The sequence below is a fragment of the Malaclemys terrapin genome, chromosome 10 (genome assembly GCF_027887155.1).
Source record: "Malaclemys terrapin pileata isolate rMalTer1 chromosome 10, rMalTer1.hap1, whole genome shotgun sequence".
Classification (NCBI taxonomy): Eukaryota; Metazoa; Chordata; order Testudines; family Emydidae; genus Malaclemys; species Malaclemys terrapin.
Window position 1 is genome coordinate 74,906,440 of NC_071514.1, and position 13,370 is coordinate 74,919,809.

A 13,370-nucleotide genomic window follows, 5' to 3' on the forward strand; every position below is an offset into this window, starting at 1 on the left:
CGGGGCTAGTACAGTGTGGAACAATTTGCTACTTCCAGCATCTACTGCAGAAACCAGAATGCACAAATGGCTTCTACGCTTGACACTGTTCGAGGGTCCATAATTGAGACTTTGCAGCTGCCTCTTTCATAAAGACCTTTTCCCAAGCATCATTTTCTTTTTTGCTTTGACCTTCCTCCCTCCTGCCAAAGGAACTGCATTGAGAGAGAACGAAAAACATTGGAGAAAATTCCTTCCCTCCAAGCTCTGTGTTCTCTCTTCTCTGTTCAATATCTCCCTAGCTGGGGTATGGATTTTCCTCTCTCTCGCTACTTTCCCCCTGTGGGTTGCAATATAAAAACTTGCTGACTGTATGACAACACACTATTCATCTCAGCTTGCAGCTTTCAGTCCTAAGCAGAGCTCATCCACCCAAGAACATCACTGACTTAGGTAGCCTATTCTGCAGCCACCTCCCTACCCCTCTGGGCATCAATTCCAACTAGAAACTCTGCTACCTGGTGGTATCGCGGGGTCCTTACTGCCCCTTGTGCTGAAAGCATGGCCTGTTCTTTATGACCAGTGATCAGTCCAGTGACAATTTCATGAAACCACCAGGGCTAAAAATACATGATATATGTCACTAACAAGTTGGGCACAAATCTCAGCATTCCTGAAAACAGCTGCTTCATAATCCTTAAAGTTCCATTATTCTGATTACCTTCTTGCCTGCTATGTCCCGTACTTGTAAAGTACATCTGGAGACACAACCCCAGTCTGCCCCCATCTTCTACCTAGAGGTGGGCAGGAAATGTTTTTCCTGCATTGCGATTTGATTTTGTGATTTGAGATTTTAAATTTTTCCCCCAACCCAAAAAGTCAAAATCTTAAAACTCCAAAAATTATTGCAGATTGGCTCAAGCGCAATGTTTCGTTTAGATAATTTCAAGATGTCTCAGTTTGATTTTGACCTTTTACATTTTTATCCCCTTTGTCTTTTTTTAAATACTATAAATTAAAACCTACATTTCAAAATGAAGTAATTTCAACCCCTAAAATAGAACTTTTTCATTTTGAAAGTGTTGAAATGGGACATTTTGACAATTTTGAAACATTTTTGTAAACAAAGAAATTTGTCAAAACTGGCCCTTTCCTGTGAACAGGGTCAGTTTTGATCAACTGGCATTTTCCAATGAAAAAATGTCATCCAAAAATGACCATCCCACTCTACTTCTAGCCTCATCTCAGTCCTCCTTTTCCTTTGGAGGTCAGTGCCTACCTCCCTGCAGTACCCGCCCTAACAGTCTTTCCACCTCAGTCCTCTCTGCTTCCTCGTCCTTTTTCAAAATCACAGCTCACAACCAGCTCTTCTCTGCCACCCGCAGCTACCATCTAACTCCACACACTGACACTGGCTCTTACCAACAACTCATCTCTTTGTCTACTGCCCTCATCTATTACCATGCTTCTTACTCTAACGTTTCCGCTGCTGGGCTTTAGGGACAATTGCAAGAGTGAGGCGTTATGCATGTTTTTCGCACTGTACTGCACAAACCTTTGCATTGCCAAGACGGATGGCGCTGGTTCGGATAGCACTGCAAGCTCCCTTTGCTTAAGAACCCTGGGCGTTCACATTTAGACAAATGACTTTGTGCCTCCCAGCTTGTGCTGTATTTTCTTTGCGCTGGTTGGTTAACATAGCCCATCTTGTGTTATGGGCTGTGTCTGATGAGCAGTAAGCTTTGCCCTCGTTAGATTATCACTAGGGCTTGTTTGTTCTTTTGCTTCAGCTCAGCTTCACACACGGCTTGAGAAGCTAAAGTAGGAGGAGAGAGGAGCTTCGGTTTTGAGGCTGTGTGTAATATAACAAAAATACAAGGCTGCAGTGTGTTAGAGACGATGTGTTGCTCAGACACTTAGCGCTTTCGCTAGCTAGTCGCAGTCAGACCTCATCCTCTGTCTTGGACCTGTCAGTTAAAATAATTGGGGTTTAGCTGCTGTGCTGCTCACCACTTTGTCTGATCAGGCCCAAAATAAACTGCACCGTGTCTCAGCAGGTCAGACAGAGCTAATAAGAGCATCTTTCTCATAGCCAAGAGGAGTGTATTTATGTCTCATGCATTTTCGTTATTTCCTTTCCAGCAAAGGCTCCTTCAAATTCAAGTGCAGATGAGAAAGAATTCCAGCTGCGTTTCCCAAGTCACATGAAAATCTTTTTGGGCAGAAAACAGACAATATTTCCAGTACAGAGTAACAGATTTTGCTGGTATTTCGGGGTGTTGTAATATTGCCAAAATTCTACATTAATATCATATTCATATAGCCAACAATATGGACTAACTTATACGCTATTATTCTAGATAGCATTTGAGAAAAGTGTTATGGACATGCATACATATATGTAGCTAAACATTGCCTTCGTTTCCACCCACTCATTGCCTTCAATAGGCTTGAATAGAGTAAAAATTGGCCCATGCTATAAACACCTCCTCCACATTATATAATATCATCCTATATGTGTCTAGTCACATGCACATCCACCTGCTCTGGCTTCCACCTTAAAGGTCCCATTTCAGATCCTCTGCTGGCATCAATCCAAGTAGCCCCATAGATTTTAAGGGCGCTATCTGGATTTACACCAGCTGAGGATCTGGCCTGCCATGATTCAAGGTGGCTTATTAGGAATGAAAGGTGACTTCTACATAAAGATGGACACTGATCTTTACACCCCTCCCCTGGCAAATGATTGTGACAATTCAGTGTCTGGACTAAAGCTTTTTGAAATCAAAATGTCTCATTATGGATCCTTAGTAACAATGAAGGGAGTGATTAAGGGAAGCCCACTGTTTTCTTATTCTGTTAGAGCGATTTCACGCCAGCACACAGGTTTGGTAGCAGTGCATTTATCCACCTTTCCTGCCACTAAATCCTCTCCTGTCATTGATTGTTCTTCTGTAACCTGGTAAAGGGCGTATGGGAATTAACATCAATGTGATTTATAGGATTAAAAAAAAATACAAGAAAGTAGCACTGCATTAAATTCCATAGCAAAATTGCAGAAGGCTGAACTTTTCATTAGACGATGCTGTTTTACTGTCAGTTTGTGTTGTATTTAAAAGCACTTGCACTCTCTGATTTAAAACACACACGTCACTTTCTAGAATTGTGTTAATGATTTATTAAATAAGAAAGCTCTACACCAGATAAACTGTTGCACAGTCCACATTTCTCCCATGTCTGTAGCTCACCAATGGGTTTTCTCCTTCCTATACCCTGAACTCTGGCCCTTTAAGAACAATGAGCCAGATTCTTCTCTCTCTTACACCAGTGTAAGTCAATGAAGTTACTCCGGATTTACACCAGTTTAACTGAGAGCAGTATGTGATCCAATTACTATGCATATGCCTTTGGCTGGTAATAGGGTATGTAATATTTAAAATGTCCCCCTCTCCTTGTTGGCACTCACTCTATGGTACCCCAGTCTTTAATAGCAGCTCTCAGTCTTTAATATACTTAATTGTGAGGCAGGGCAGTGTTATTACAGCCATGTTACAGAGGGGGAACTGAGGCACAGAGAGACTAAAGGACTGTCCCAGGTCACACAGGAAGTCTGTGATGGAGCAGGGAACTGGATCTGGATCTCCTACAACCCAGGCTAGGGCTGTGACCACTGGGAAATCCTTCTTCTCCCACTCTCCACAGAGATTGTTTTACACACACACACACACACACACACACACACACACACACACACACACACACACACATCGTGTCCTTGGTACCCGTTACCTGCCACATACGAATATGATGCAAGGTACTTGTATTCACTAATTTAGCCCAACCACATTTACACCAGCAGATGGCAGAAGATCTCTCATCTACAACAGCATCATTTTGGCAGGCGAAATACTTGGAGTTCTGTCCTAAGCTGTGCTGAGTTTACACCTAGCCTGGGGCCTGGGGATGCCCCAGGACTGCTCCGGGAGGAGACAGAGTGCTATGGGTTCTGCCCCGCTCCCTCTTTCCCTTCGGCACATCCACTCCCTTGGTTAAGTTTACAAAGGATGTAGGGAGAAGCGGAGATGGTACTGCACCAACCCCTCCTCCCCTCACATTTCCACTCAACCACTACAGCTTTCTTCAACCCCCAGTGCAGCTAATACACAAATTTGCCCGGACTGCCCATAGTTATCACCTAGTGGTGCTACGAATACACTTCAGTGACAGTGCTCCAAGGGTCTACAACAATGGTTCCTAACAGTACAGCTCACAACAGGGACACGGCAGTTTTCTGGGCTACAACAATACTATCCGGCCATGGTTTTTGTAATATGTGCAACTTGCAACAAGATCGATAGGATTTAAGCACAGGCATTGACAGAACTATGCAATGCTTCTTACACTCAGCACAACCTGTGAAGCATCACAACATCTCACACCGCAGCAGGACCTCAGAATTAGGGCATTACCTTAGCAGCTACCCAGCCACAGTGACAGTTAGCAAGTGACAGCCCTGACATGAATGGTTTAATGAAGGCCAGAAGATAATCGGGGGTAAGTTTCAAGGGCCTGGATAATTGAAGCCTTCTGAAATCAGCCTTCCATTTTACACAGTAGAATTCATAGAGAGCTTTTTCCGCCCAGTGATACGTTATATATATTCTGCCCCATAGATGCTCCATCCATTTATCTGCCCCGCTCAGTTTATCATGTTCCAGGCTACAGCATTCCGGAGCGTCTATAATGCCATCTCCTGCTGAGCGATCGCAAGGCAAAATAAATCCAATGCATAATAAGCAGCTGGAGCGCCAACAAGCCTTGACTCCTGACAACATAGCCTCTTGTCCTATACGGCAGCAGTGCCGGGTCAGCCACCAAGAGTAAGATGATCTTAAATCTTGCCAAAACAGATGAAAGTTAGTGACTGTAGCTTCTACATACAGAACACCTCTACTGCATCGGTTGTGATCTCCCCGGCGAACAGGAGTTAGACACCTCACCTTAAGGCATCTTTGAGAAATCTCAGCCTTTATAAGATGCCTGACGACGATGAAACAGGAGGAGGAGGGGAGGGAAGCGAAGGATAGGCTGCTTCCACCAGAGAAGGGCAATAGGATAAGGACAAGGGAAACAAGAGTGAAAGCTGGAGGGAACATTTAAAGCTGGTTTAGTTGCTGCCAGTCATTTCATTCTAGTTTGCTGGGGACAGTGTTTAGTTAGACCGGGGTCGGCAACCTTTCAGAAGCGGGGTGCCGAGTCTTCATTTATTCACTCTCATTTAAGGTTTCGCGTGCCAGAGTAATACATTTGAACGTTTTTAGAAGGTCTCTTTCTATAAGTCTATAATATATAACTAAACTATTGTTGTATGTAAAGTAAATAAGGTTTTTAAAATGTTTAAGAAACTTCATTTAAAATTAAATTCAAATGCAGAGCCCCCCCGGACCTGTGGCCAGGGCCGTGTGAGTGCCACTGAAAAATCAGCTTGCGTGCTGCCTCCGGCACCCGTGCCATAGGTTGCCTACCCCTGAGTTAGACAATAGATTCATTTTGTTTGGTCCTATGGGAATAGAATAAAAATTTTAAATAAAATTACTGATGTCCATAGGGTGGGTTGCATTTGTCTGTGCTGGTGAACGTATAGTGTACGTACAGGCACGGATCCCATTAATGTGCTGGACAATAGAGAGAGCTGAGAAAGAGAGATGTTACTGCCTTCCTCGGCATACACACATACAGAGGCAGTTCTGTTAGCTTCCCAAGACACAGATTAGCCCTCTCAGAGAGAGCACTCACTATATCAAGCCTTTGAATGGATGCTTTAAAGATCCTAACAGTGAAGTCAAGTCATTTCTCCTCGCAAGGATCAAGTGACTTACTACCCGCTGAAGAGAGGAATCACCAGCTGTCCCTTCTTGTTTTCTTCTGTTAAAGCAAGTACAAAGACAAGCTGCACATGCATCCTCCAGAGTATCCCCTTTACCTGTCTTAGGGTCCAGCATGCACAGTAACACAGCACACACACAGCACTGGTCTGGAAGGGATTTATCCGGGGACAATAAAAGGGACAGTTGGAATGTTGGTCATTTTCAGATCATTTAACTTTTCCCATTTGTACCCACCACCAACTCCAAGCCATATATCCACACCATTCTCCTGCTCTTTGCCCGGCATGCACAAAGCGCTGCAACCTTCATCACTTCAAAATATTGTATTACTTTTAACCCTGAAGCTGGCACCCTCTCCCTCCTCTCACCATACTTCTCCTCGGTCACAAATATACATGCAGCTGATTTTGAAAGTGTTACCCTTAAGCACCTAAGGTCTGGTCTATACTACCCGCCTGAATCGGCGGGTAGAAATCGACCTCTCGGGGATCGATTTATCGCGTCCCGTCGGGACGCGACAATCGATCCCCGAATCGGCGCTCTAACTCCACCAGCGGAGGTGGTAGTAAGCGCCGCCGACAAAAAGCGGCAGAAGTCGATTTTGCCGCCGTCCTCACAACGGAGTAAGTCGGCTGCAATACGTCGAATTCAGCTACGCTATTCACGTAGCTGAATTTGCGTATCTTAAATCGACTCCCCGCTGTAGTGTAGATGTACCCTAAGTGACTTGGCTTTCAGTGGGATTAAGGCACTTTTGAAAATGTTCCCCTAAATGCCGACAGCTAACTATGATATTCCAAGGGAAAATGTTAAATTTTTCAAAATGATTGAGGGAAAAGTAAAACCCTCTCTGATGACTTCTGGTTCCAGATCTTCCCTATACTTTGTTTGGGATTATCTCCATTCCCAGTTCCAAACAAATACAAAACTCATGCTCCATTAAACTGAGTTAAAGGGAATAATGAGCTGTAGACTGACAGTAATTTAATCAGCTCATTTATCAAAAGAAACTGAGCCAGGCTGAACCACACACAACGATCTGAGACACTTTAAAACTAGTATCATTATATGTCATTGTGCCACTAATGTTTCAATTGCCCGAGGAATGCAAACTTTCAGCATTAATCTAAATTACTGAGATGCAAATAGTTCTCTGCTTCAAAATTTGGCGAGGGGGAACAAGTTATTTAGCTCTAATACTACATTTGAAATTAAACAGCTCCCACAGATCAAAGGTATAACTCAGTTAAGTATCCATAGCAGATCACTGAAGCATTTAATTGCTGTTTTGCTAATCTTCCTGCGCCATCTGAACTCGAAATGACTCCTCACTCTAAAATCTATGGGGCTAGTATACCCATTCATGATGGTCCTTCTGAAGCAATGAAACCATCAGAGTGTGTGTGTGCGTGGCGGGGGAGAATCCAAGCATGGGAGCTGAAAGATACGGATGTAGCTGGGAACACCATGAGGCCTTACAGCTACAGAGCAGGAGAGAAACTCTGCAAAATTCCCTTCATGGGGTTTCCAGTGCAATCCCCCTTTGGAGAACAGGGGGGAGGAAATGACTGTTGCTTCCATGTCACTGGATGGCTCATCGGTAGCAGGGACTGAACCCAGGGCTTCTGGATCTAAAAAGCACAAGCCTCTACTGCCTGCGTTAGAAGGCCCAGGTGTATTACTTCAAATCCAGTAGTAGACCCATAGGTCTGCGTAGCCAGCTATAGAGGGGGACAGAGAGCCAAATGTAGTAAGTACAACCTACACATGGAAGAAGGCCAGGATCTGGCCAGCAAACCCTACAGGTGCTTAAAGGGGTTATGCTGCATCACAACATAAACGCATAAGTGGGAGCATGGCGGGGGGGGGGGGGGGGGGGGAGCTTGAATTGATCTGAATTTGGGTTACACTCCAGATTCCGGACAAGGAGTCCTGTACTTGGAGGTTGTTATTTATTACTAATGACGATTTCCCTAAAGCACCATTATCGCTAGATGCTAGAGACAAGACATCCAATTCCGAACCTCATCCCTCCCCCTCCCCCAATCAAAAAGAAGGGTTTATTTTAATAAACATTAAACTAGGTACATTGGATGTTGATTTCTGAAGCCAGTAGACCCTTGGGGGGGGGTAAGATGGGTGGGGACGTGCTCCCATAGCACTTGGGGTATGAAATCAGAGCAGCAGTGCAAGTCCCAGCTTACTCCGGCTGTAAGAGTGAATTCCCCCTCACCGCTCCTATCCCCCCAGGCAGACTAACCTAGCAAAGAGACCCAATGACAGCCGGCTCAGGTGCTCTGCAAAACCGCTATGGGATGGAACCTTTTATTCCCTGCACAGCCCGGAGTCCTTCCTCCTCTTGCTCTCTGGCAGCTGTAGGGTTTACTCACATCCTCCTGGCAGACTCTGTCCCTGCTTCCCTGTGCATCTCAGTCCTGACTTGCAACATCTGACATTCCAGTCCCGAGACTCCTTTAAGCGGTGACTGTCAGTCAGGCTGCAGTAGTTTTTGTTTGGCATTTACAGACTCTAGACAATCTCTCCCCAGAGGCTGTTCAGAAACAGAGTAAGCTGAATTTCTGATCAGGGCTTCAAAAAATACTTCTTGTTATTAGACTGGCTGGAAAAGGACCTTGCTTGGAGCTACTTAAAGAAGAGCTTTCTCTTATTTTTTATGCAATTATTGCAAAGATATTAGAGCACAAAGTTGCCCCTGGGATTGGAAGATGGAATTAAATCTTCCAGCAAACACTAGGAAATGGAGCCTGATGTCTCTGTTAGTAGCAAAATGTTTCATACTTGGAAACTGGCAATCTAGCGCCTCTCCAGGGAATCCAGCATGGTGAGAAAAATCGTCAAACATAGTGTTAAGGGGGAAACTTCACATGGAACACAAAAGAGGGAAAATGCACACTCCAGTGAGATGTGTTATGCATGGTTGTGATATAAGACACCTTTTGTATAGGACAGAGGTCATTAACGACCACCAGCGGCCCAGATCCCCTGATGTGTTCCTGCAGTGCAAAGAAGCCATAAGCATGGGGCAGCCAGCCACATACTGCTCGTTCCAGCATAGGGGGAATTGACCAAACTGGCGTTGTGGTTCCTAAGTCACTTCACCCGGCATTTGGTGGGAGGGGTATGGCCGGAGCATGCAATGTGGTCAGGGCTTGGGCCGGATGGAAGTGTTGCACTGAAACAGTTTTTTCGATAAAAAATGACATTTTCTTCAAAATCAAATCATTTCAGAAACTGTGTTGATTTCAAAGAACAGTCTCACGGGAAGAAATATTCAGAAACGAAAAGCTTTTTCCTCAGGACAATTTTCATTCCAGGGAATGTGTTCATTTCAGAACTCCAAAAGTTTGTTTCATAATTTTATCGTATGGGTTTTCGTCAGTTTCAAATTATTTTTACATTATTTCATAGCACGCCAGTAGTAGCAGTGCATAATTTGTGGCTCCTGTTGAGTCGTTGACACAAAGTGTCAAACTGTTTCATAAGAACAGGGACAGTAGAAACTTTGATCTAGAAAAACAAGATAAAATATTTCAACGTGTACTAAGCAGCAACCGCCCTTAACGACTGAAAATTAACAAATAAAAAGACTATTTTCAATTACTACATCAGATTATGATAAGTCAGCAGCAGTAGCACATATTATGCATTACTAGTACTGCCATGTTGTGAAATAATGTAAAAAAAGTTATAAATATAACAATGAACAAATTAAAATGAAATTTTGGAATTCCAAAAGGAACATTTTCCAAAACTCAAATCTTTTGGAAATTCTGATTCATGGGAAATTTTGAAAATATTTGTTTTCATTCTGATTTGGACCAAGAACAAATTTTGAAATTTCCCGTGAACTGAATATTCCAAGTTTCAGCCATCTCTAGTCAGGACTTTCCTCTGTCTTGACAAACTGCAGTTGATCTTGGAGCCATTTGCAGGCAGTGTAAATTAGAGGAGCTCTTAGGCTGCTCTAACTTGTGCCACATGACCAAACTGGCATGCAGCTGGCTCAGGACTGAGGGACAGTAAAGTGGCTAACAAGTTTTTTTTTGCAACCCCACGGCTGATTTGTATTGTGCATTCATTGGCCATTGCTGCAGATCTTGGCTAATATTTCTAGATTACATTTGTGGCTAATATACATGGGCCTGTGTCAGGTCTTAACTGTGACAAATTCTCCCCCCCCCCAAAAAAAAAAAAAAAGATGAGCTAAAAGCATAAAGCAATACATATGCATGTAGTTGCATTCCTTTTTCCAGAGACTGGCAGAAATGGCTGTGGTGTTCATTTAAAAATGTCTCATTATTCTATTTTGTTCTTTATTTAATTTTTCATTAAAGCTTTTTAAAAAAAGCAAAAAAAACAACAACCCAGAGTGCATCAATACGTGCTTAAACAATGCATAGTTTTTCCTGACTAATGAAGTTATCAGACAACGCCTGTAAAATATGCCGCTAAAATTAACTCCTGTTTGAATCCTTGCTACAATATCTGTTTAGAACTCTCAAAACACGTAGGCCCCAATCCAAAGCAAAGCACTGATGCACATGCTTAACTTTAAACCCCAGTCATTTTATGGAAGTTAATGGAATTACTCACACGTTTGAAGTTAGGCATGTAATTAAAGTGCCTTAACACTAAAGATTAATATTTGGTGCACAGTAAAGTTGTCTTGGGGATTTATATAGAGAGATCCATTTTAATGGATATATACACACCATCCATTAAAATTAACAGACTGTATATAAATCTGCTAGGCAGCTTTGAAAATCTCAAATACACCACTTTTATGCATACATACATATATTCACACACACTCTCTCTCTCTAATATGTACATTATATGTAGTGACATATAAACATGAAATGGCCTAGCAGAAATTCTTTGACCATAAACTGGGTATATACGAGGTCAGATTTTAATTATGGTTCAATTAGCAGCAAACCACTGGTGCTACCTGCTTATTATTAGGCTCCACAAGCAGCACTAAATTAATATTTTAATCTTTTCGTCACTAACAAGGTCCTCGTTAATAAAATTATTCCGGCGCCATCCATGCACATAGCTGGTGTAAAAATACAAAAAACAGTACAATATAAATGCAGAATAAATTCAATGCCACCTTCATCTGGTGAAAAGAAAAGAACAGGAAACCAGCCAATTTTATGTCTTCTTTCACGTCACCCACAACAGCCTCAAAAGTAACGTTCGCCAAACCTCAAACTTCCACTTAAAAAGATCCCCAACAAACTCTTCTGAAGATCCATCTGTTCCACAAGTCAATCTATCTACAGCCACCACGGTTCCTCGCTATATTGTATTGCATGCACGGATTTGAACTATTTGGAAGAGAGACTTTGATGGCTGCATGGGAAGCCTTTTCAACAGTACACTTGCTATGCCATGGACTTGCCCCTGCTCCATTGAAGACAATGGGTGTTTTGCCATTGACTGCAATGGGAGAAGGATCAGTCCCTATATACATAAGTAATAACCTCCTGGCCTGAAGTTAATGGGGAGGTAGGAAGGATCCACACGTCTTTTGAATCAAATCAGATGGCTTAGCTATCATTGTGATAATTCTAAAGGATAACCCTCTGATTTCTTTTGTTAAAAACAACAGTCAACTTGGCACTTAAATGTGGGCTGAATTTTAGACCCTAATCACAAGAGCGTGTGTGTGTGTCTATATATATATATATAGAGAGAGAGAGAGAGAGAGAGAGACACACACACACACACACACACACACAAGAGGATGGCACTCACACATACATACGCACACACATATATATACTGTCACCTTGCATGAAAAACAATTTAAAAATATTGCCCCCAAATACTTACGTACAAAGACATCACAACAAAACCAAATGAGTTAATAACCCCAATGGAAAACTCTTCCTGATGATATTCTTACCAAATAGTGACCTATATTTTAATTCCCATTAACACACCCAGCTTCCAGATTTGTACTTTTTTTGTTGGTCACGGGCATGGTCCAAAGCCCATTGAAGTCAATGAAATGACCCCTCCATTGATTTCACCGGGCTTTGGATCGGACTCTAAAGTCTCGACCCAATCCCAAGGGGAGTCTTTTCCCAAAGAGTTGCACTTTCCCCTCCTGTCTAGGGAGATGTAATTTTTCAGTGTTACCACAGAAAGGAAATGGATGCTTTTGTACACAGCAAAAATCATCTGCTGAGAATTTCTTTCACTACCTGCAGAATAAGGCTCTTGCTTCTCAGTGTAAATGAATTCTTTTCTTTCATATTTGGCTCTGATCCACTGTTCTCGTAGCAGTCTGAAAAAAAAAACACACAGAAAAGGAGACATAGTCCAGAATAAGCTAAAAAAGAATTTATGATCATTAATTCTTCAATGGAAATGCGAGTGCAAGTTGAAAGCCCTCCAAAAATTAAACTGTACACCAGCCGGAGTCATTGGCTTGGCTTGTGTTTCCTCTGTTTGTCATTTAGACCACAAGTTGATTCTTGTACACACAATTCTAATGGAACTTTTTAAAATTTATATGCAAAAATTAGCAGAGTAACTCAGCATCTAGCCTCGGTGCAAGATGTCCTCCTTAACATAGGAGTAATTTCAAATATTATTTCATTTCAATTCGGAATTCTGGGCCAGGAAATACATTTGCTGGATTGAATTCTTTAACAAGGGGGATCAGTCCAGGAACAAAAGGAGAATATTGTCTCAGTGCTGACGGTATACAGCAGAAATCGGGCATGCTTATGGCAATGCATTCAAATGGTTGACTTTTTAGCAATTAAAGATTGAGAGGTATCATCTCTTCTCAATGCCTGGAGCCTATGCAAAGAGATCTCTGTGCATCAACATGAGACGGTACTTCACAGTGTAAAAGAGATGAACTCAAAGCTCATAGCAGAAAACTTTGTAGAAAACCATCCGTCTATTGTTAAATGCCCTACATTTCCAACTGAAATCTCCAGAAAGAAAACTGGTGTCATTTATATGGCACACAAGATCTTTATTTCCAGAAAAACCATTTAGATCAAAGATTACAAATAAGTTAAAAATAAAAAAGTGACTGCTAGCATTAATCAGGGGACCTATGTGAGTTCGGCCTGAAATTTGCTGTAGCCTCAAGACTGTTTTAATTGTTCCTGTCTATTGACCTACAATCTTAGGAGTAACACGTGTTACTCCAAGTTTGTTTTTTGTGGAACATTTAGAAATAGGTTAACTGATCTCAGCAAGAGTATCACTTAGCTATGGCCTCGTATGGGGTTAGATTTGCTCATCATTTGCAGAGCTCATTGCACTTCTACCCCATCATATCTGTGTGACCAAATAATGTGTGCACGGAAGGAGTGTCTGCAAACCCAACATGTATTTATGCTTTTACGAAAATTAAACACAGTATCTGCTTGGCATAACTTCCTCATTCTCAAAAAATGCTTCAGAGAAAAAAAGTGTTAATTTTTTAAAAATTGATATCTTTGGATAAAG

General features: G+C 42.2%; 1 protein-coding gene across 1 annotated transcript in view; it reads right to left on the bottom strand.

Moving 5' to 3' along the window:
• The window catches only part of ADAP1 (ArfGAP with dual PH domains 1), a 115,486-nt gene that overhangs the window by 70,180 nt on the left and 31,936 nt on the right, over positions 1–13,370 (bottom strand). The window contains exon 4 of the mRNA XM_054042635.1: positions 12,104–12,186. Within this exon, the coding sequence (XP_053898610.1) occupies positions 12,104–12,186 (83 nt within the window). The remainder of the gene's footprint in view (positions 1–12,103; positions 12,187–13,370) is intronic.